Source organism: Rhea americana, unplaced genomic scaffold, assembly GCF_003343005.1.
Source record: "Rhea americana isolate MKP2758 unplaced genomic scaffold, rheAme1 scaffold_69, whole genome shotgun sequence".
Classification (NCBI taxonomy): domain Eukaryota; kingdom Metazoa; phylum Chordata; class Aves; order Rheiformes; family Rheidae; genus Rhea; species Rhea americana.
In genome coordinates this window covers 2024378-2048165 of record NW_028186856.1, presented here as the reverse complement: position 1 = coordinate 2048165, position 23788 = coordinate 2024378, and the positions used below count along the sequence as shown (strand labels likewise).

The window sequence follows — 23788 nt, the reverse complement described above, 5'->3', positions numbered from 1 at the left end:
CTTCAGTCAGTGGCAATTATTTCTACCATTATTCAAGAGTAACAAATGGTTATTGCTATTTCTGTCACAAGGAGGAATCAAAATTGTTCAACTTTGTAGCACTTCCAATTAYCATGCTTGCAGCTAGTCAAAATTTGTGGTTACCTCTGTTCCTCCAAATTGTTCTCTCTTTGCTGAAGTTAAAAAGAGCTTAAATGCGCCGGAGCTCAGGTGACACCATTGCAACCACAGCTGCCACAGGCACCAGGAAGGGGGGCTGGCTTGTTTTGGAGGAGCCAGCTAACTTCCTGATGCTGCATGGGGGTGAGCACTGATCTTGGTGTACTCCGACTGACARCTGCAGTAGTTTCTCCAGTATCACTTTTGCTAGCAACGGCTTCTTTCTAAAAAGTTTCTTTTTAAAAAGTTTCTTCTGCTAGCGATGGCTAGTTTCTAAAAAGTTTCTTTCTAAAAGCAAGCTGAAACCCTTTTTTTTCCTTCATGATTTGTTCTGGAAAGTTTGCAAATTTAATTTTAATGATCTTATTTTCTTTGTAAATGTAATTCTGAGTTGTTTTGACTGTCTTCTATTTTCAGAAGAAAATTCTTATGCAGTTGAGATTTTAGTATTATAAACTAATATTTTTCAGTGTTAGAGAAGATTCAGAAATCTTTTATGTTCTCCTAGTTGAAAATCTATGACAATTGTAAAGACTCTGTTCAAATTAATGACAGAAGGCACCCTGCTATTGCTGATGCTGTCCAGCTCTTCCTGAGAGAATACTTCAAAGGAAGAAAAATGTATTTGACTGYCAAATTTTGTAGCCATCTTCACTTTTTAGTTTCTAGAAAACGAGCCTCCTACTGAAGTGATAATTTTCAGGCTATAACATAGGAATAATGTTAAAAAATAGAGAAAAACACAATCTAATGTGCATAAATTGTCAGCTCCTTCTGATCTGCAGTCCTCCTTTATAATCAAAATAAAAAGAAATATTTTAACACACGGCTATTGAGATTTAAATCTCTTAAAAGCATTCTGTCAACTTCGTTAATTCTAACTGAATTTGTATTTTTACCTTAAAGAGTACAGCAGAAAAATAGCAGCATTTAGTTCTTAATCTCATCTTTGATGTTATGATATACCTAAAGCACAACAAACAGTAAGAAATGTGAATGTGTCCATCAATTTAAATTATTTAAACTCTTATTCTATCTATCACAATAATGATACTAACTAGATGTTTTTCATATTTGAAAATAGTTGCCTGTTCTATAGAAAGGTGCTAAGCCTTTGGAAGCAAAAGATCATTTGACCAAGAAAACATCTAGACATAGAGAGTTGTCTAGATTCCTCTTATAGTTAAGAGAAAGAAACAGGCAATTTCAGAGCAAAATTCATCTCATACAAAACTGGAAAGATTAAACAGGTCACATAACTCACACCCTAAAAGTGCCTATTTTTTTCCATAAAAGAAAGCTAAGCTAACTAGAGATATGGACTTTCACATAGCTAGGTGTCTAGCTACATGAAATGAATCCCACCTAACTACCTCACCAGAGCTTTAAATCATCATGGTAATGGGCAGCTCCTCTGAACTACAACACTAGAAAGTCCTTTAATCTGCATTTTACTATAAGAGACTTAGTTCCTCTAGAAAGAACAACTCAAGGGAAAGGAGTCTACAGGTCCAGGTCAGATCTGAGTAAAAAAGATCTGCCTGAGGAAGAAGCTGAGAGGATAGCTCCCTCCAGATTCCTATCAGGGACTGGAATGGACATTAGAACTAAAGGCACCGCACACAGCACAGAAAATATGGGCTGCAAGCACCTGTAAAAGCAGTTTCTTCTTCTTCTTCTCAGCTAAGATAGTTTGCTCAGATGAAACTCTACCCTTTTCTGGGTACTACTAATGTCATTTAGAGTTGGCTTGGATATTCCTAAATTTTATATTTTGTACATTTCATGTATTGTAATCAGTAACAGCTCAATCACATCCGTAGTGTTTCACCAGTAGATAAGCAGTACTGGACTGTAATGTTTATTGATGGTAGTCTTTCACAGACTAATTCAAATTTCATTTAGTTGTAACTCACCAGAAAATGAGTGCTTTAGGTAGGAAATCTGCCTTCAAGATACATTAATATTTAATATGCACAATGATTTGGAAGATTTGATATTTCAACAGAAAATCAATATGATCATAAAATACTTGTGCTTACAATTTTTGACAWTTTTTTTTTACTTCAAGGATCTTTCAATGGCTGCAATTAGGATAAAAGCTAAGYACTCAAAAAAAGAGAACAAACATTATTCTCTGAAAGAGCAGCTTTCCTCCTGAAAGGAAGAGTCTTTTGGATGAGTCTTTTTTATAAAAATTCTTTAGTGTTTTTAAAATAAGTTAAAAATGTTATATGTCCTGAGTGGGCAGTTCTTTTAAAATATAAAATAAATATATAAATATATGTATATTATGCATGCACATGCATGCGCGCGCACACATACACACACACACACACACGCACGTACACACAAATACTTACTGGGCTATCTTGGCTACTAAAACTGCTGCATGTAAACAGCCCCAAATTCCAGCCTGAGAAAGAAATTTCTGACTCACATCAGTAGATCTTTCAACTGCAAGGCAGTTTGTAGCATTTTTTGAAACAACTAATTCCTGCCAGTTGTTAATAGCATCAGCAATGTTGAGTGTTTCATCAAGGGCTTGACACCAGTTTTTAAAAGCAGCTCTGTAACACATAAAAACATACTCATCGTATTGCTGACATTTTCCAAAGCGGAAGATAAGACTGACTTTTTTTTTTTTTTTTTACCTTTATTGCTTGAGTTACAACTAATTTTGCTTAGGTCAAAAAACAAAATATAATTTCTACGACATAAAAAGATTCCATTTCTGGTCAATAAAATCATGAGGACTTTATTTTTCTCTGCTAGCTCTTTGTTACATTAAGCATCTCTATGCAGTTTTGGGAAGTTATATTTATCATTTGACAATTTAGTCTTAATAAAAGTCCTAGCAAAGAAAAATAAACATTTCTGGAAAATCCTCTCAAAATATTGTTAATACCAAGATAGATGAAAGAAGATATATGGATCTGAAGACAGCACATGAACGTACAAGTTTAACCATGATCTTTTTTTCAAATCTAGTAACTACGTACCTTTTGTTTCCAGCATAGAAGTGAAGATTTCCAAGTTCATGTAGAGCCTGAACCTTGAGGTCTCTCTGGTTGTTTATTTCAAGGATTCCTGTTATTTTTTTTAACCAATTAGAAATAATATTGTTATATTATTAAATCAGTTGCTGAAACTTAAACAAATTCTGCATGAGAAGTTGATGTGTATTCAGATGTAATTCAATGTATTTGATTTTGAAAGATTTTTTGAAAGATTCAAAAGATGCATATTTTACCTTTGAATATACACATTCCTATCTCATTTCCCTAACTCTAAAAATAACAGAATTTATTCATGGATCTGTTTACATTAACTGTTGCATTTTTGTTTTCTCAAATTTCTCAAATTGCTTCCTCATCAAGAGAGAAACTGGGAAGCATGCCATTGACCAGGGCCCTGTTAAAGAACATTGCCTACATACAGCGCAGTACCATTGCCTCTGGCTCATTACGGGATCCCTTACTTCAAAATAAACTGCTTAAAACATCTGTTGACTTGCTATTCTTGGTCTGCTTTGTCACCGAGCAAAAAAGGTAGCAGCACTGAACTATAAATATGTGAGTAAAGCCACACTAGAATGCAAGATGGAAAGCAAGGTCTCATATTCAAATGCACAAAATCTGAAAGCTTTGCTTCCTGGGGGGAAAAAAGACAAAAAACAAACAAAAAWCTTATAATGGAATTAAAATGACTCCAGTAAACATGACAGCAGGTTGTTAATTTGGGATTAATTAGTGTAACTTCTCTGAAGAAATGCTTTTTTCATAAGAGAAGATAACTGYAGAGGACATTTACAAACTAGTGGCTTGCTTAGGATCTAATGTAGACATTCTTTTTTTTTTCAATTAACAGAAAGAAGGTTATATATTTCTGGAGACCACTGATGAGAGAGTTGAAACTCTGTGACAGAGGAAAATAAGACTAGAGTGAACAGATATGAAAACAGTCAGAATGATATTAGATGTTAGCTGAAAACAGAAATTTATAAATATTTTACCAATTGTTTTTTCATAGGAAGAAATAATGACTGAAAGCTGTGACTGTGGTATTGGTTTACTCTCAACCATACTGGAGAAATTAAATTTTTCTTGAGAAAGATCACATGGTGTTGGCAGAAATGTCAGCTCAGCTCCCACACTAAATTCCAGCCTTCTGCTTGAAGAGTTCTGACTGATTGTTCTTCCAGTATTTTCTAGATCAGAAAAGCAATTTATATGCTCAGTTTAGAACAACACTGCTATGTTTCCTGCACCACAGATATTCCCCCACCATATTATTCAAAAAAATGAAATGTAAACGTATGATTCATATGTGCTGTACTTTAATCTGGTTTTCTATGTTATGATTCTGTCTGTGTATCTCCTTTTATTGAACTTATTGGTCATAACTCATTGGTCAGCTCAGCCAAATAGAAATATGACCACAGTTAGAGAAAATAAACTTAGGAAGAGCTGCCAGTCTGTCCTGTAACTGAGGTTTGGCTGCAGAGAGAGATGACAAGTTATTAGGCACCAGAATACTCAGTATGGAAAAAATACTTACAAGTCATACAACTCTATAGAAAAAAAATCCATCATCCAACCATGAAACACAGATAAAAGGAAATCAGGCTTACAGATTGTGCTTACAGAACTTCATATATAACTTTATATTAGGAAAATAGAATGAAACATTAGATATAAACAATCTGATATTAGCAGTACTGGGTTATATTTTGGCTCAACTAGAAATCAAATATTTTCTGTGCTTTTTTCTAATTCCGAGCAACAACTAAAATTTTATTTAAAAAAATGTACCTTTCACTGTTTCCTATTTTAACTGTATATACATTTTATTGTTAAGTGAGAAACACCTCAATGAATAAACTCACCTTGTGTGTGTGCAAGAAATAGTGAAAGTAGTTTTCTGCTATGTCTCAGTGCTCTGCTGTGATATTTAGATTTTTCTAGAGTTTCTCTAAAACATTTCAGTGTGTCATTCACATCAAGAGGTACATAAACTAGTGCTTTTGCTTGACTGCAATCTAAAAGGAATTAATTATGGAGAAAAAATGTTCACGATAAAAATACACTTCTTAGTAAAACATCAYGTAAAACGCGTATTTGAACAATTCATGAGCCTCAAAATTAAAATACATTGATGATTCTTTTACCACCTTTGTTTCCTGTAAGATTGTAAATTAAAGCAAAATTATTACACAAGAAAAGCACTTCCGAGCATTTACATCTTTTCCAGTGCTCCCTTCTAGTTGTTAGGTGACTCCTAGAGCCTTTGAATTCCATCTGCCTCAGGCCAGCTCAACTCTCCGCTCTCATTCTGGTGTCTGGAATCTGGGAACAAATCTTTTACTACAACTGCTAATTCTAGGTACTAGAATCCCTGGAGTTCCTACGTACCGAAGCTGTGAGCTGGCTGGCTCTTTCGTTTGAACACAATATGTTATCTGCTCTCACGTATAGTATTATCTGTTGTTTAATGATTTTCCTCAGTTGAATTCCACACAAAACTTTGTGTGTAATGCTTTGACATCTTTGTGTATGAGGAACTATGTTTTACAAATGTTCATTAATGACTAAAATGCTGACTGGAAAGAAAACTGTCTGTGGGTAAAAGAGGGATTTTGCCCTCTTTCACTTCACTTGAGTTTTTCTGTTGACTCTATAAATGATAGTGCAGCTTCACAATAACTTCTGCCTATTTTTGTGGGTATTCAACAGCGCCCACAGAAAGCCACCAAGTGTATATATCATGCTGTAGGTCATGAGGCAGCTGGATGACAATTGCTTTTCTCTACTCTTAGATCCAGTTTGAATTTATTTGGAAAGGTCTTCAGAATATTTCTACATATCTAAAATATCAAGGYATGTTCTGGATAATAATTTGAAAGAGAATTGAATTTTTAAAAAGAAACAGATTATAGTAACAGTGGAAGACTTACAGCATGAAGGAAAGCAAAAAATAAAACACGCAGTATGAGGCAAAAGAAAGCTTTTTCAAGAAAAAGAACTCACTATATTGAAAGGCGCTCTGACTTGYATAATCACTTTTCATCTCAGGAGAGCAAAAGCATCCAGGAAAAATCAGTTCACTAGGTGAATGGRCAACAGGCAGTTGATTCCCTATGTAGTTTCTGCAGCTCATCTAAAAATGAAGTTTTGTTTCAGGATGATTGAACAATATTCAGAAAAATGTAAATKTTTAGTGCTTAAGTATCTAAAGACACAGTCATGCCAAAATAAGAGACATCTAATTTTCAAAGATGCCAATGACCCATGATGACYAGCCAACTCAGTAAAAGGTGAGATATTCAGAATACCTAAGTACTGAATCTATCATATAAATGTTTGGATGTGAAATAATAYGTATTACTTTTCAGATCAAAGTTGGAAAATGCAAGTTGAAGATTATTAATGAATTAAATTTGTATCTTATTTGTTATTTGTCAGAATCATGAGCCACTCATTGATATGCAACAAATATTCCACCCTTCTGTCTCAGAAAACAAAAGATTTTGTTTTGTTAGAATAAATGAGTACAGTAGTAACAACATGCTGAGTTACAACATAAAATATATTATTTTAGCAATCTAAATCCCCTGTTGATATAATTCAGAATTGATCSATCAACTTCAGCAAAGCTATAGCATTCACCTGTGCTGAGTATCTGGACAAATATATACTTGCAAAGAACCTGTAAATATAAGCATGCCTAAAGAGTACACAGTCTACAAAGCACAAGGTAGTGCTGCATAGCAATATCCAGAATAACTCCAAGCAAATGAAAGAATCAGTCAATCCTGTCAGAGAAGCAAACTTCCAGACAAATATATCCAGCCTCTCAACAGGGCTACGCTAGCACTGTAGAAAGTCATGCTAATGTAGCTACATCGTTTCAGAAGCAACATAYTCTATGCAGAGCTAGTTCTAATGCCTCTGGGTGGCACTGTAYTGTGAAATGTAGCCATATCCACCCAATTTCCAATCCTTTTGCTGTCTTTTTTGAACAATTCTTATTACTATTACTATTAGCTATTTTTTATTCTGTAAAGTAAGATGACTTTCCAAACTACGATTACTTCTCCATATTGCTCAGATCATTGTGGTATGTAGCAGTTTGTCACACTACCCTCGTTCTAGACAAAGGACTGTGTTCTGAATGGCAGGGCCCACAAGAACTAAGCAGGAAATGACCACATAACGACAAAAGATACAGAAAATCAGCTATATACTCCTGCAAGTCAGAAGTGTCTTCTGAGTTCTGCAGGAACTGTAGAGTAGGTTGTTGTTTCTGTGAAAAGTGGAGGTTTCTGAATCCCAATTATGCTCAGAACTATAGCCTCTTGAAATATAAACCTCACTTTTTCTATCTTCTTAAAATCCTGGGTTTATATTACTTAATAAAAAAAAGTAAAAATAATCTACTATACACTTGATTTTAGCAAAACTTCTTAGAAATAAACTTTATATTAAAAAATCTTGATTTTTAATAGCTGATTCTATGAAAATTTTGCCACTGGCAATATCAGTTAGCTAAGTGTGCAGAATCATGGCTCTGAACAAAAGGAACTTGCCGCTCAGCTTTTCCTTGGTGGTAATCAAGTCTTTCATAGAATCATAGAATCAGTAAGGTTGGAAGGGTCCTCTGGGGATCATCTAGTCCAACCTCCCCACCCGGCAGGGTCACCTAGAGCATGGTAGACAGGGTTGCATCCAGGCGGGCCATGAAGATCTCCAGAGGAGGAGACTCCACAACCTCTCTGGGCAACCTGCTCCAGGGCTCCATTACTCTCACAGGGAAGAAATTCCCCCTCATGTTCAGGCAGAACTTCCTGTGGTTTCAAGCTTTTTATTAATATTGTCAGTGTTTGGGATAGCTCAAATTTGCTAAATTTTGACCTTTTATAGCAATGTTCTAACACAGAAATAAAGCAACCTTTGCATTTAAGTTTAATCAATCAAAAAGATTGCCCAATGTTCAAATAAATTTTTTAGGTTAAAATAGCAGCATTAAGAATTAACATAAAATCAGACCTAGGCTCATAGTATGAAATCAGTACATAATGCAAGGATGGAAGAAATCATCTCTGGGTCATAAAGTCCAGACTTCTACTGTTGCTAGAATCATGTCATATAAGCCTTTCCATATGTTTCAATCAATTTTGTTCATTAATTTTTTATTGTAAGTTACAATTTGTGAACATTATGGAAAAWTATTAATATAATCAGTGAAAGTAGTTTTCTGGATTTAAATCATTGTAACAGCAAATACTCAAAAAATAAATTTGTAGTTCACCTTTTCTGCATTATCAGTCAAATATTTTATGAAATGAGATTTAGGRGTATGTAGGCCACGGACTTGCTGTATCCTTTCTAGCAGCTGCTTCTGAGCATACACCAACAGTGGACTCACTTGTTCTGTATATCTCTCACTGAAAAAAARCAAAATATGGCAATAAATCAAAACAACAATATATTTAACTATAAAATATTACTTTCTGGTTTTTGCTAGAGTTGATGTAACTTACTGTGTAAATATGTTAAATTGCACAGCTATGTGTACCAGCGCTTCCCACTTCTTCATTTGATATAACAGCTCAATTGTGTTAAGGATCAGATTACATATCCACCTCAAGTCAACCACATTCACATCGTCCAGAGGAGACTGCGGATGGAGATTAGAACCACCATTCTCATCAGTTATACCTCCTAAACAACTAGGAATGCAGAAATCTCCTTCAGGATCCACAATCTACAATGAAGAAACATAATGCTACCTGTTATTGTCAAACTTGATTTYAGGAGAAATCATATTATAAATACTAGAAAATACTGTACTTCTTTAAAACAAGTTACAGAAGACAATTTGATGATATCAAAATGAAATGCAAGAGCAAGAAAATTATCTCCATTGAGTATGTGATCATGAGTATACTGTCTTAATAAAAATACATTTTTACCTTAAGAGAATTACTTGATTGTAGTTCAGTTATCATATTAATGATCATGTCTGATGCCAAATAAAATGGCAACCAGATGGTGTCCCTAACAAAACTTCTGGTAATGGGAAATGCACCTGGATGGGAACGTGAATATTTAGCAATTGACTGTGCTTCTTGAGCATAGTTCCAAAGTTCTCGGCAAGCATTTTGAAGCAATGTCCAGTGGCCACCACGATGAGCAAGAACCTATGTATAACATACAAAATAGAACTATAGTTTGAAAAAATAGAAACGAAAAGTATCACTGTTTTATTGCAAAGCTCAAGTAGAATTAATCTTTCAAAATTATAATCCACTGATCTCCTTAATAGCAGAATTACTCAATATTTGAATTTACAGAAAATATCATGAAATAATTTGAAATTTTTCTTAGAAGTCCTAATTTATTACTGGATTTAATTGTTGCTTCCAGTGTGAGAATAATTAATAAATTCACACCACCTATAAACACATTTTAACTTGGTTTTAGGAAGGTTTATGGGAAGAATGGTCAGCTTCTATTTCCTTTCAATCGTCTATTTTTCTGTACCATGTCATTTATCAAAGTCCTGTAAAGACAGAAGCAAGTCTGGAAGTGTTTTGGGAAAGATTTAACAAACATGGAAAGAAAAGACAAAATGAAAAATAAAAGATTTACATAAATAACTAAACATTTGATTGAAATATACATTATTCTAGATGGTAGGTCTAATATACTTGATATACTGTTGTAGTGAGAACACCTGCGGATCTGGCAAGGAGTCAGTGAAGCGGCAGAGTATGTGGTAGCAGGCCTAGCTGTGAAACTACACACTGACCAGATTCCCATCAGGACCAGGTATGCATATTCCATTTTGTCAACAAAGTCTAGCTGCTTCCCAGACAGTAGCTTCTCAAGGTTAGCACAGTTGAGATGAAGAAATAGTTCCTTTAGATTTAAGGGGCCCTCAGGAACGACAAGCTGAGTTCMACCCATGCATTTGTCCATTGSCTCCAGCAGCCTCCCATTGGTGATCCCTTTGTGCATTTCCCAGGCCTCCACATKTAGCTTGTAATGTAAGTCCTTTATTAAACCTATCATCTTGTTCAACCCCTTATGAAGCCTGAGTGTCTCTCTCCACCAGTATCTGACCCTCTCTTACCTGCCTTATGGCCACAATTGCAATTGAATATTTTGCAGAGAATGAAAAATAATTGTTTTTTCTCACTAAAGCTTTTTTTAATTCTGAAGATTGCTTTTAAAAAAAATTAGAAATTAGTAAACACTGTAATTCATTGTTTAGTAATAAATAAAGTATTTAATAATAAAATGTATTTTACCACTGCTCTTCTTAAATGAAGAAAGATTTTTGTAAAATGCTCTGAAAAAACAGTTTTTGACAGAAACCGGTCATGCTCTCTGGGGGAAAATGAGATGGATATTTCTGAATCATTTGTCATTTGAGTTCGAGGAGTATCTGTCCCACTCGATTTAGAGCTGTGCTCAGAAGATTTAGCTGTATCTGAAGACAAAAAGTTCACTGATTAAAAATGAGTTAAAGTTCTCAAAAACATAAAAAAGAAAGTATTATTGGTCAGCTAAGATTTTCCAGTGGCAGCTAAACACTCAAATGTTAGGAAATGCCAGAGTTAAGGTTATCATATTTTATAAGGTTATGATATTTAAAATAAATGATGCTTATACTTAAGCAGCAGGAGAAGAGGGATTAAAAAAAATCAGTTTAAATAAAATAGTAATGGGCACCAAATAGTTTCCAGCCTCTAAGCCAAAATGCATCCTTTTCTAGAAGACACAAAGTATTAGTAAGAAATCACTATTTGGTAAGCTCCCAAGAMCCTTTCTGAGGGCGAGGTTTCTTAAGAGAAGAAATTGGGAAGAATGGGAGATTGGGTGGTATTTGTAGAATTGCTTCATTACTTTCTTCAATAAGAAATGTTCCTAGTGGGGAGGCAAGAGGGTTCACAGTGGAAGGATAAATTAATATCTGAGCTAAAGATAGGCTTCAAAGTAGAATCTAATTTCAAGCTAAATGGTATTTGAACTCATGACAAACTATGGACTTTGTGAAAACGCTTTCATTCAAAACTGTTACAACAGCTAGGAAGTAATAAACAGGATTTTCGTTAGTTTTCAGTGACTTTTAATTCTTGGTGACTTGTAAACATCATGAACGATGAAMGGGTACAACTACAAGTAGGCTGCTACAAAGAGAACTAGTGGGTTCACCAGCTACTTTTGTCACACCTCCTTGAAAAAGCAAAGAGGAGGGCTGACACCTGCCTACAGAAGTCCTGCACAAAATATCTGGGGAGCAAACAGCGCAGAAGGAAACATAAATTATTCTACTGAAAATTTGAAAGATAATAATAAATTTTGTTCTACAATTTAAAGCAGATCAGGAAATTACTGACTACTTAGGAAATTTAAAGCAAATTACAGACCAATTAAAAACCACAGAAATTGATAAAAAATGTAATTGAATTTAGAATATTCTGGAATATTACCATATTAATACAACTAGATGTAATTTATAATAACGTTACATGTGGCAATAAAGAAAAAGCTAAGTTAAATCTGATTCCATTTGTGTACCCATTAACAACTTACAACTTTTTTTTTTRATCACTCCTGAATGCGGCTTCTTAAGGGGAAGAGGAGTTGGTGTTCTTATGTTATCYTCCATGTCTTCTCTCACCACTATAATGCCAGAATTATTTAAGGAGAATATTTCAGGATCCAAAAAATTGTAACTGCAGAATGGAAGAAAAAAAGAAGAAAGTATGAAAAAACAGGTATAAAATTAAAAAGAATGTTGATACATACACACAAAATTCAGTTTGTCAAAAGTGAGTTACTTTCAAAAGACAACGTTCTCAGTTTTAAGCAGCTAAATAAGCACATGTCACCTGCCATATGATGGAAGACAACATGTGTTATATACTAAGTTCATTTGCATGTAGAAGTTGAACTGGTCATATGACAAACTCACTGATGATATTCTGATTTAAATCTGTTAGCATGAATGGTAAACTGTATTAACAACAATCATTGATAATACAATAAAATATACCTGTTATGAGTCTGTGAACCACAAATTCCAATATCATACTGCTCTTCCAATTTCTTCTTAAACAAGTTGTAGTGTGCAATTGCCAGATAAATATTCATCTGAGACCTCCAGGGCATTTCCTCAATACATGCTTGGTGGAACTTCCTTCGGTTTAAGTAACTACTCACAAGTGGTTTCAAGAATATGACTAAGGTGTGACGAGCTGCCTTTTGCAGCTCCTCCTTGTGTTGCCTGAACCAAAATATATGCAGTAGCAAAAAATGAAATTGTTTCTTAAAGCTCTAGAAAATAAAATAATGATATAGATTCACAGAAGAATCTCATTATGCATCCACATAGTGGTACTAACTCAGAAGCATATTGAAGATTTCTAGCAATAGGATATTTATTGCAGTGTGCAAGAAAGGCAGTTGTGCTTTCCCTCTTTAGGTGCACTAAACACACACTAAATCCTATCCTATATTTTACTGACTTCCAGAATATATTTTTCTTAGCAAATATGAAAAGGTTTAGCTCTATGTTTGGAGTTACCTGAATAATCCAAATAGATCATTATAGCAAGTGTGTTTTATACATTTTAGAAGATAGAGGATCTACTATTATACTGTAAATTTAAATCACTCCTTTTATTGCTTTATTTTGGTAGTAAATTATCATCAGTGGGACAAAGACATTTCATTTCAAATGCAGATGTTTGGCTTTAATTTTCAGCCATAGATTTTGTTATGTGTTTCTCTGCTAGATCAAGGAGTTCTTCATTACTTTGTATTTTCTCTCTATGAAGATACATACAACATTGYAATCAAATCACCTTTCAATTTTCTTATTTTATAAGCTAGAAACTTTGCATTTACATTTCGAAATTATTTTTCTGACAGTTTCTGGACTTCAACGTGTGGGTAGAACAGTATACCATACATAGTATTGATTATATTATACAGCAATATTGTTAGCAGGAGGAGCAAAAAGCTCCGGATAAGTAAAATATTTCCTCTTCCATTGAAATCCAAGGAAATCATGTTAAGGAAGTTTTTCTTTTCTTCTAGAAGAGGAAAAATGGACAGTTTAGGTCAATATTTAAAAGACCACGTAGAGAAGGTCTTTTAAATAGAAGAACCTTTTTTGAGGYTCTTCATTTAAAGCATTTCCAGAATCAGTTATGTGATTGCTTATAGTCAGATAATATTTCTAGTTTTCTACTTCCTAATTACTGGAAGTATAAATGATCAAAGCACTGAGTAATGAATATTGTAAATATTTCTCTTAGCTTGGAGGCCTTTTTTGCTGACTTAGCCAAATATGTTTATTTATTAGCCAAAAGAAATAAGAGAACAAAGTTTCATTGGTTTGTATGAAGAAAGCTTTCTAAAAGCTACAGAGCAGATGAGGCAAAAAAGACCAGCAAAAAGATGATAAAAACTGCTCTGAAAATAATCTGATCTGATATGAATTTTAAAAAATCTTTTTTTTGATATCTAGCAGCCAAAGTTCCCTAACAGTCTGAAATGCACTAGATAGTAAGCAGCTTAATGTAGCTTTTCCACCATGGCAAATTAACACATTCAGGCTAACACAACTGAAATACATGGTCTTGGGTTATTAATAGAAGGACCTCAAGATCTTCTACAGATAGTCTCTGAAATGGTCATGAGATAGATTTTGTTCTCTAGACTGGAAGCCTATTTTATACCAAAATAAAACAGAAAAGTGAATGAACTGTGTACCTCCTAGTATAACTAAACCCAGATAAAGCCACTCCTTTGAGACAAGTTTAGAAAAATACGTATACAGTTAATTGTAAACTAAGTTTCAGTCAAAATATTTGGTTCTGTGAATGATTCTGATGATGTACGCTCATTTACCTTTGTGATTTTGGAGATTTCATTACATTCGGATGTTTCATGAAATACTGTCTAAGAGTCTGCCCTTTTCTAACAGGGCTAGCGGCTTCTTTTCCTGGTTTCTTCAAAGCTGRTGTGTCTAGTTTCTTTGAAGGTGAGATCTCCAAACTCTTTAAAAAAATCTTCTGTGAAAATCTTAAATATACTTCAAATACTTATTTAACCAACAGTATCAATTACTTAAGGTATGCAGCAATTTGTTTTATACAGGAATAGAACAGAAAATAAATTTCAGAACTACATATCAAAATATGATAGCAAAAGAAATATGTAATATTTCTTTACATTTTATCTGGAGATGATGTCAAATGCCCAGGTCAGGCCCAAAATATTCATTCATATATAAATCCTTTCCATTTCAAAAATTATGATTGTTCTTTTCCTATTATTTCAAATGCTAAAACTCTGCAATGGAAAATTAGACAGAAAATTCTCCCTAGTCTGTCTCAAAGCTAGCAGTATTCTAGCATTACTGGAGGGTTTGAGGGAGAAAACTCTTCATCCATAAGAACACAAATCCATTAGGATTATTTTTATCTGGGAATAAAAATGTAAATAAATACATAATTTAAATAAAAATTTACAAAGATTCAAACATAAAGCCTTTATTCTGCAATTAGGATATCTACATAGGGAATTAATCATGAACAGCAACTCATGAAAACATGTAAGTATAACAAACTGATTTATAAAAGCCTAAAGTGATCACTTCTTCTTAATGTGATTGTACCCAGAAGCATTTCATATTAATCTGTTTTTTTTTTTTAAGTGAACTGATGAAAGGTAAGGCTTCATTAATTTTGAAATTCATTACTCTAACTCATTTAAAATACCCCACAACTGTTGGCCTTTAAAATACCTCCAATGCCAACTTTTCTTTCTGGTTTTAGCAGTGAAGATGTGAGCTGAAGGCTAAGAGCTTGTATCCTCAATTTCAGCAATTATCTATGTCTCCATCTGTAGTTTCTAGGACACAGCTTTTAAAAAATTACAATTGTGCCCAGTAAGACATACATGACTTCGCAATAGTACAACTCACTTTGTGCAACTCCAGAACTGATGTAGTGCACCTCTTTGTGCTTTCATGCACAGTGAGAAAACTTGTTTCTGGTCTTAAAGTTCCTTCAATACAGAGAAGGTGGTCGTTCCTCCTGACAAAAGAAYAATAATGTTAAAATCATCATCATCATTACAGTAAAAATAATAATGCTAAAATCCTTAAGCTAATAGTTAAAGGAACAGATAGAGCACATGTAATTCTTAGTTCATTGGGGACTGTAAATTAAGCATYTTTTCTTTCATTCTTCTCCAAAAACAGTGTTCGCTCTCAAGATTCCTTATTCAAATCTTAATGCATATGTAACAGTAATCTCACTTTCCTAACTTCTAGTAAAACTAAACGTTTTGCTACATTACCCAATTCCTACTGTGGAATACTGCTGAGAAATTTTTTTTGTTTCCAATCCTTTTGGTCTTTCATAACAGCAATTCCAGATCCTTATAATATATCTCCTTTTAACTGACTACTTGMCTTTCAAATTACAGAAATACTGGTGCACTTTTTAAAATGAAATTACATTAAATTTCTTTAGTCTTCTTTTAGGTAAGTGACTACAATCAGCTTCCTTTTGTGTTTTCAGTATGAATTCATTAGTCGTTCTTGGAAATGCTTTTTTTTTTTTATTTCTCCTGTATCTGACCACTGGCACCAACACAACCATACATTACTCTTCTGTAACAATTTTAACACATCATAATTTAACAATAATTCAAAATTTTTCTAGTAAAATGCTGGCTTTTTATGTATTTCCAGGGATGAATACGTAGTTACAAAACAACTACATATAGTTACATAATACATTAATTATTAGCAGTAAATATTATGCTATTAACATCCTTAAATGGAAGCCCTGGAATACAAAGTTTTTGATTATTCATTATAAAATAGTCTTTGCAAACAATTAGAATTTCTTTTTTTAGACACTGTAGTTGTCTTTGATGAGTTTTCACCCAATACACTTCTCTAAATTCTATCTTAGTAAAACATGGGAAGCTGACAATCCCACTGCTTCATAATAATATGCCTAATGGCCAAACTACCAGGAAGCGTCTGTGAAAAGGACATGCCTGAGTGATAGAAAACTTGATGGTAGACAGGAGTTTTGGAACAGACACAGTCAAGGAAGAGATATCCACATGTAACAGTATCACAACGAAATACCTTCTGTAGCTATATAATCCTCTACGTTCACAAGACTTTTGCAGACTAGGAGCCATGAAAATGGCTCTGAATGGGGCTCCTGTCAAGTACAATCTACAATTTCTGCTATAACTGAGACACTGATGAACCTAAGTAGCAGTTTTTCATTACTACTCTAGCAGACATCCACCTTTTTAAGTAAACTTGCAYATTGCTTGCCCACTCCAGAGCTTTTTGATACTTCTCTTCATTCAGGAGTTTGTGCAAAACTTGAACAAAGTACTCAAGAAAACGTGATTTCTTTCTGAATTTCATCACTGCAATAAAGTAATACATAGTTACCACTTTTTTTGCATTTACTCTGAAACAGTTCTCTGAATAAAGCTATTATTTATGTTATGTTGCATGCTGATGAAGAAAAAGCATACTGATACCAAAATCAGATAGAGGTCATGAAATACATTAGCAATTGCCAAGTATTTCTGCTTGTGATCAGGTATGCAGAATCACAATTTCACTCTATACTCCTAGGACAGCCAACATTCTAGGGCCCGAGAAACCAGTTTTAGAATGATTTTAGTATCATACAATACATAATGAGAAAGTATGTTATAACAAAATTCAGTTTCAGTAGAATATCCTTACAAGTACACATGCCTAAAAAACATGAAAAAGCAAAAAAGCAAGGATAAACAAAATATCTCCATTGTATTCACKTAGGCTGCTCTTCTCAGTGACACCTACATTAGCATACAGGCATCACACAGCTCTCATASGTTTCAAAAACACGAGTTTGTTTCCAATCCTTTGGTCTTTCATAACAGCAATTCCAGTTCCCCATTAGTTATCKCCTTTTCACTGATTATTTGTCTTTCAAATTACAGAAACACTGGTGCACTTTTTTAATTAAATTATATTAAATTTCTTTGGTCTTCAYACGAGTCATACATGAGTGTTTGTGAAATTTAAGATTCTTTCATGAATTTCTCTCTCAGTAACATAATCTAATGTGGAAATGGAATGTCTCAGTTTAAAAAGGACAGGCCACAGAAAAAGGACTACTAAAAATGTGGCACAATTTTCAACAAAATGGGCTAATTTTCTTTATTAGAAAATGAATGCCATTTAATTTAAAATATTAACATTTTACATATTTAATAYTGACATCCAAAATCATTTGTTTCAAGTATTTCATGCACTTCTAAACACAACTATATTAAAGATTTTTAAAGCTATAGTTTACTTGATATTTTATATATATTAAATCAAAATGAAGAAAAAGTTTCCAAGATTTTGTAATCTGGATTTTCTTTACAAGATATTGTAAACAATAAAAACARTAAAAAAGTAAAATACATTCAAAATGCTTTATTAGCAACTTTCTAAAGTAAAGAAGCCTTTAAAATAAATCTCAATYATCCTACCTTCTCGATAAGCATTCTTTGCTGTCCAACATGAAATTACAGGGTAGAGGAACAAAGGATCTTCCTGTCCTGTAAGCTCTGATCCAGGTGCTACATCAATAACCAAATCAAATCTATTATCAGAAGTAGCAATAGCACACAATAGGAACTCTAYCTGGAATCATAACCGAAGACTAGAAAAATCCATCTTTAGACACTGTTTGCTATTAAATCTCTTATTGTCATTCAGATAAGAATTGAAAAGCTTGTTCTTCCACCTTGAGAAGCCCTGCAGCTTAAGTAATGAAGAGCTTAAGGATGTGACCGATAAACTCCCAGCTAGTAGACTAATTAGCAAGATGTTTGGAGTCTCTCAGAGGTCTAATAAAAGTCCACATAAATCCTCTGTGGAGGAGGATGTGCAGTAGGGAAATGTCCAAAAATGGTATTTAAAGATAAATAGCATGAACTGAATTCATAATACTACTAGTGACTGATGCTTACATACATGCYCAGTATATGGACAGATATAAACATAAATAGCTAACATAGCTAAACATAAATACTGTTCTCCTAARTATTTACATAAATATATCATATATTTTATATATGTGTATATATATATTTTAGGTGAACAAGATAGATCTTTGTTCAATAAAGACCTATAAATTGAATTTAAGCTTCTGACARTTAAACATCACTATGTTACCAGTTCATGAACATCAGAACAATGTGATWTACTATTTGCTATTTTGCCTTAATAGAGAAACATGACCAACAAATCTTGTGCTGAGTCAAGTTGTGCGGTTGGAAAAGATAAGGCAACTAGTCTCTGAAAAAAGTGAGGTTAAAATGGACTCTGGAACAATCAAATGCGATAGTGGATGAACAGCTGCACTCTCCAGTAGCAACAGTCAGTTGAGGTCTGTTGAGTGCATAYAGTGTTTAGTGAAACAGGGCAACCAGCAGCACAAGTTGTGTTTTAATACACGACACATCCAATACGATTATTTTCTCTTATTTAACAAGTTCAACAAGATCAGCTTCAAATAAGCATGCTAACAAAGAATAGCATCTGCCAAAAAGAATTAGTTTTGAAATTGCAGAATTCAAGGTGCAATAGGTATCAAGGCATTTTGTTTTTCTCATTTTCCAAAGAGGCAATTTCAGCTCTCTTTTTCATTTTTCTTTTAGGCTAAAAACAATGGATTGGTGAGAAGAGTTGATTCACTTGGTAAGGATTTCCTGTAGTAAGTCTYTGGTCAATACATTTTTAACAGCTTGCCCTACAATTGTACACATTGTGCTAAACACTTTGTATGTCTTAGTAGTGAGAGTTGTAAGCTCTGTTATTTGCTATGTACGGTCTCAGCAGAAGACTCCTCTATCAATTTGTATTAAGTTCTTTAATCTGTGCGGCTAACCTTTTTCCTCTCCAGAAATTATGAAATGCTCTTTTGCCTTTATTTTTTCTGCCATAAAGTTATTTTTATGTATGTTTCCATTTATTAATTTTGTATAAGTACTTGTGAGACTTATTGACAAATATCCTATTTCAGCAGCAGAGCAAGACTTCAGCAATAAAATATTTTTGAATAGCTGAAAATGTGTTCTTCTCTAACTGATTAATCCGTTAATTAATTTTCTATTAAGTATAAATGGGACATCATTCTATTAAATAATCAATATAACTTTCCATTAACTCACAGAATTCATTAGTCCTGTAACTTGTTTTRCATGAATGCAGGTATCCATATCAGCAGAAAAAATGGAAGGATCAGTATACAGACTAATAGAATTTGTTTCTCATACTTTTTTTCTTATGTTACAGAAATGCTTTCACTTGTAAGACAAATACATACATATATGCACAAATGCATATACATACATGATGGACAACAAGTTGAACTGAGTAAGCAGTTTGTCCCTGCATCAAAGACCRGTTGTTTACTGGGCTTTATTAGAAAGAGTACAGCCAGCAGGGCAAAGGAAGTGACTATTCCCCTCTGTTCAGCACTTGTGAGACCACATCTAGAGTACTGTGTTCAGTTTTGGACTCCCTAGTAGAAAACACTGACATACCGGAATAAGTCCAGCAGAAGGCCACCAGAATGATTAGGAGCTGGACAACATGACATGCAAGGAGAGGCTGAAAGAATTAGATTTATTCAGCATGAGAAGAAAAGGCTAAGGGGAGATCTTATTGCAGTCCACAACTACATAACAGGGGGATAGAGAAGTTGGAGCCTGACTCTCCTCAGAGGTGCAAAGTGATCACACAAGAAGCAATGGACACAAGCTAGAAACCAGGAAATTCCAAATAGATATAAAGAAAARCTTTTTCATCATAGGAGTGGTCAAATATTGGAACAGTTTGCCCACAAATGTTGTGAAGTCTCTTTCCTTAGAGATACTCAAAACTTGAYGGAACAAGTGCCTGAAAAACCTGATCTAACTGGACCTGCTTCAAGGAGGGGACCAGACTAGATGACATCCAGAAATGCTCTTCAACTTAAATTATTCTGTGATTCAATATAGGCACCAAAGAGTACAAGATACCAGGTAACTGATAGGAAAAAATTGGTAGGCGCTCTGTAGTTTAAGTTTTAATCACATTTCTTCACAAGTCCTATCGTTTTACTTCATTTAACTTCGACAGAACAACAAGCCTGAAAATTTTTGTGCTTAATCTAGACTCAGAGATATTTTAAAGTCGATATATTCATTGCTGAGTTACAAGGTAATTATGGTAATTCTTTTTAAAACAGGAAAATTTCTGTTAGTTTTCTTCAGGAACACTTTTCTCTATTAAAATTTCCTGCAATGAACATTAACTACTAGCAGTGTTAGGACCCTGAAATTACACAAGCTATAGATGGGCAATGGTTTTTGCCACTGCATTTTCTGATTTACGAAGATAAAGCAAATATAAATAACCCGGAACTCAATTTACAAAGATCAGGGGAACACATATAATAGCAGAAAAAAAACCAAAAGTGACCACTTCTTTCTAAGGAGGAATGAGTGTTTTCGTGAAAATGAAGAAAAAGGCAAATAAAAGTCATTATACACATTACTAGCACAGATAAATAAGATTAACAGAATTGTGATTTTGCTGGATTTATCATGGAATATATATGAAATAAAACTATTTCTTAGGCAAATAATGTTTACAGATAAACCACAGAAAACTATCTGAAAAGGTAAGATGTATTTTAATACTGCACCCACCTGGTTTTGTCAGTTTGAGTAGATTTGATTCAAGAGCACTTAGATTTTCTGTTGCTTTTTCCATTGCAGCTAAATGGAGTATCTTTGTAGAACTGTTCTGGAATATCAAATACTTAGTTATGAGAACTTAGCTTTTATCTAACTGAAAATAGAAGATCAATAGTGGGACTCAGCTAAGATTCCAAGTGTTCTCATTCTACATGTGGTGATTTAATCAATATTGTCTTACTTCTAGTTTTCAAATGAGGTAAAAATGATGTTCATAACTTTTTAAATATGGCTTTGAAAAAATGGTCATAATTCATTCTTCACTAATCTCCAAGGGAGTCACTGAGGCTGCTCTGTCACCAAAGAAATTTTGGGGGAATTCCCACTGGTACCGCAACAATATATTTGAACTTTTTTCTTTTTTGACAAAATGTTTTCATAAAAATAAATCTTTTGTAGATTTTACTTCCTACAGCAATCAAAATCTTTTGGGAGCAGAAAGAATTTCTATTTTTTCATTTTAGTGAAAATATAATGTTCAGTCAGCCCTACTCAGCACAAGGTAAAATATTGTTCCTATGATCTTACATTCCTTTTCCTTCTTTAGTACAAACAGAAGGATGGAAGGAGCCATCGCAAACTCAGCTACAAAAATAAGAGAAAATCACTTCTCCTGGATGCTGTCAGTATCCTACAAACGTTACTCCAGAAAGCCTTCCCTGTCAACTGACTGATCTTTTGCTCCTCTCCTCAATCTATCTCAGCTTCATGCTCATACTACTTCCCTTCTTCCTATCTTATTTATCCTACTTCTTACTGCTTTTTTCAAACAAACTCCTCCGCAGTAAAATCTYTTCTAAAATTATTTAAAGAAAAAACAGACAGAAAAGTCTGGAGAAACAACATAATATTTGCAAAATACTCTGATTCTAGGTTGTAGGAAATCCTCAACCTATTTGTCCCAATCCTCAACATACTGCATTTCTTTGCAACTTAAGTGTTAAGCTATTTGAGGACTGAAAGTTCTTGCTCCATTAAGAAAGTATTTTCAAACTCTGCACAATTCCCAGGTTACCCTACTACTATGAATCAGTTTCAAGCAGCTGCTGCACAATGCACAGGTTGTTTCTACATTAATTAGAATACTTCTGAGATTCTTGTACCATTCTTTAATTATTTTTCTGTCCACTAGTGCATTCTTGCAGACTATATGTGAAGATCAGTTAGAGATGTTGGTACCGACATCTGCAGGATCTTCATGGCTCTGGCCTGGAATATTCCTAACTAGTTCATCCAGATGAGAACCTGTACCCCACTTCAGTCTGCAGCCTATCCTAAGAAAGATGACTATAATTAAACAGAGGCCTTTCTGCTGTACTTTAGGAAGTCTCATTCTATAAAATCACTTTTAGAACAAAGAGTTAATAAATATGATCTTTAAACTAATACAATGCTGTATTTAGAGAAAAGAAAAAGCGAAAATCAGAGCAATTACTTCAACTTCTGTGTTAGCAGATGTTTCTTCAATTTTCACAGCTCCTGACTGGCAGAGTGGGGGACCCAACAATTTTTTGCCGTAGTTAACAACAATTACTGCTAGTTCATATTCCTTCCATGAACGTAGTACCTATTAAAGAATCACCTGTTACATACTTTCATTTTGCATAACACACAATGTTTAATTATTGTCTGCTATCTATAACACATCAAAATGCATTAATATTACAGATAGAAGTTAATTATTCAATAATTAAGCTTTGATTAATAAAATAAACCCATGGATTTTAAGGAATAATTGGAATTGCAGAAATGCTATAAAAATGTTCTACTGCTGTTTAAGCATAGACTCTAACCATCAGAGAATAGAAAGATTTAACTAGAAGTATCTATTGCTGTGATCAACATTCTCCCTGTCCTCATGTAGTATGTCTATCAAAGAATACAAATGATAACCAAATGATCCCCATTTACTTCACTGGTATTCAGTGCACGTATGAAAATCTCAAGAGTATTATGGAAAGGAGAGTGAATCATGACATTTACAAACGAACTGTGTGGGGGATGTTCTTAGATGGCTTTATCTTCTTTAGACAGAACACTAAAGGCCAAAGTACTTCTAAGTATGCAAGGTAACTTCACTTTAGGAAATCTTTGTGATTATCTGTCTTTGGGATAGAAAATAAATGTATAGATTACTTTAGGATAAATAAAGTATGTGGCCTGAATTTAACTTTATAGAAAACTGTATGCCATGGATATATCATAAGCATTTTCAATTCACCAAATGTATACTATTCTTTTGAAATGCTACATCCAAGGAGAACTAAATTAACAATATAAGCAGACACTCATTTAACTGGGGAATCCAACAACAAACAAGTGCAGTACTAAGGTGCTTTAGAGGAAATTTTATCAACCTCACTTGGGGAAAAAAAAACAYCTTGAAACTGAAGAGTGATGTAAAGAAACAGTCACAAGTAAACATCTGAGGAACATACTCGTAGTCCAGCTGTCTTAAAGAAATGAGCTACTTAAGAATATAAGAAATATTGTATGTGCCGAAAACAGATTTTAATGAAATGAACTTAACAATAGTTTCTTCACTGAGTTACTTATCCGTAAAGGAAAAATCTTTTTAATAAACCAGTATGTTCAGGACTTTGAAGGAATAAATTTTTCCAGATACACTAACTAAATTCTAGAGAATTCAAGTGACTAGGAGTCACCTGAGCTTCATCTATTCAATATTTTTTGACACATTCAAGATTAAAGAAAGTAAAAGAGAATCAGTGTGATTGGGCATATCATACTCGCTCTTGAACAGCAAATAATAAATTCAT

General features: G+C 33.8%; 1 protein-coding gene across 1 annotated transcript in view; it reads right to left on the bottom strand.

Moving 5' to 3' along the window:
- Positions 1-23788, bottom strand: part of CFAP54 (cilia and flagella associated protein 54) — a 120729-nt gene that overhangs the window by 43255 nt on the left and 53686 nt on the right. The window contains exons 28-45 of the mRNA XM_085321225.1: positions 22444-22575; positions 20961-21057; positions 17751-17840; positions 16517-16643; positions 15166-15277; positions 14088-14236; positions 12226-12456; positions 11763-11905; positions 10475-10656; positions 9134-9361; positions 8702-8925; positions 8470-8605; positions 6210-6318; positions 5048-5200; positions 4175-4369; positions 3162-3249; positions 2523-2729; positions 1059-1125 (exon numbers count right to left, since the gene is read on the bottom strand). Of these exons, the coding sequence (XP_085177351.1) occupies positions 1059-1125; positions 2523-2729; positions 3162-3249; positions 4175-4369; positions 5048-5200; positions 6210-6318; positions 8470-8605; positions 8702-8925; positions 9134-9361; positions 10475-10656; positions 11763-11905; positions 12226-12456; positions 14088-14236; positions 15166-15277; positions 16517-16643; positions 17751-17840; positions 20961-21057; positions 22444-22575 (2670 nt within the window). The remainder of the gene's footprint in view (positions 1-1058; positions 1126-2522; positions 2730-3161; positions 3250-4174; positions 4370-5047; positions 5201-6209; positions 6319-8469; positions 8606-8701; positions 8926-9133; positions 9362-10474; positions 10657-11762; positions 11906-12225; positions 12457-14087; positions 14237-15165; positions 15278-16516; positions 16644-17750; positions 17841-20960; positions 21058-22443; positions 22576-23788) is intronic.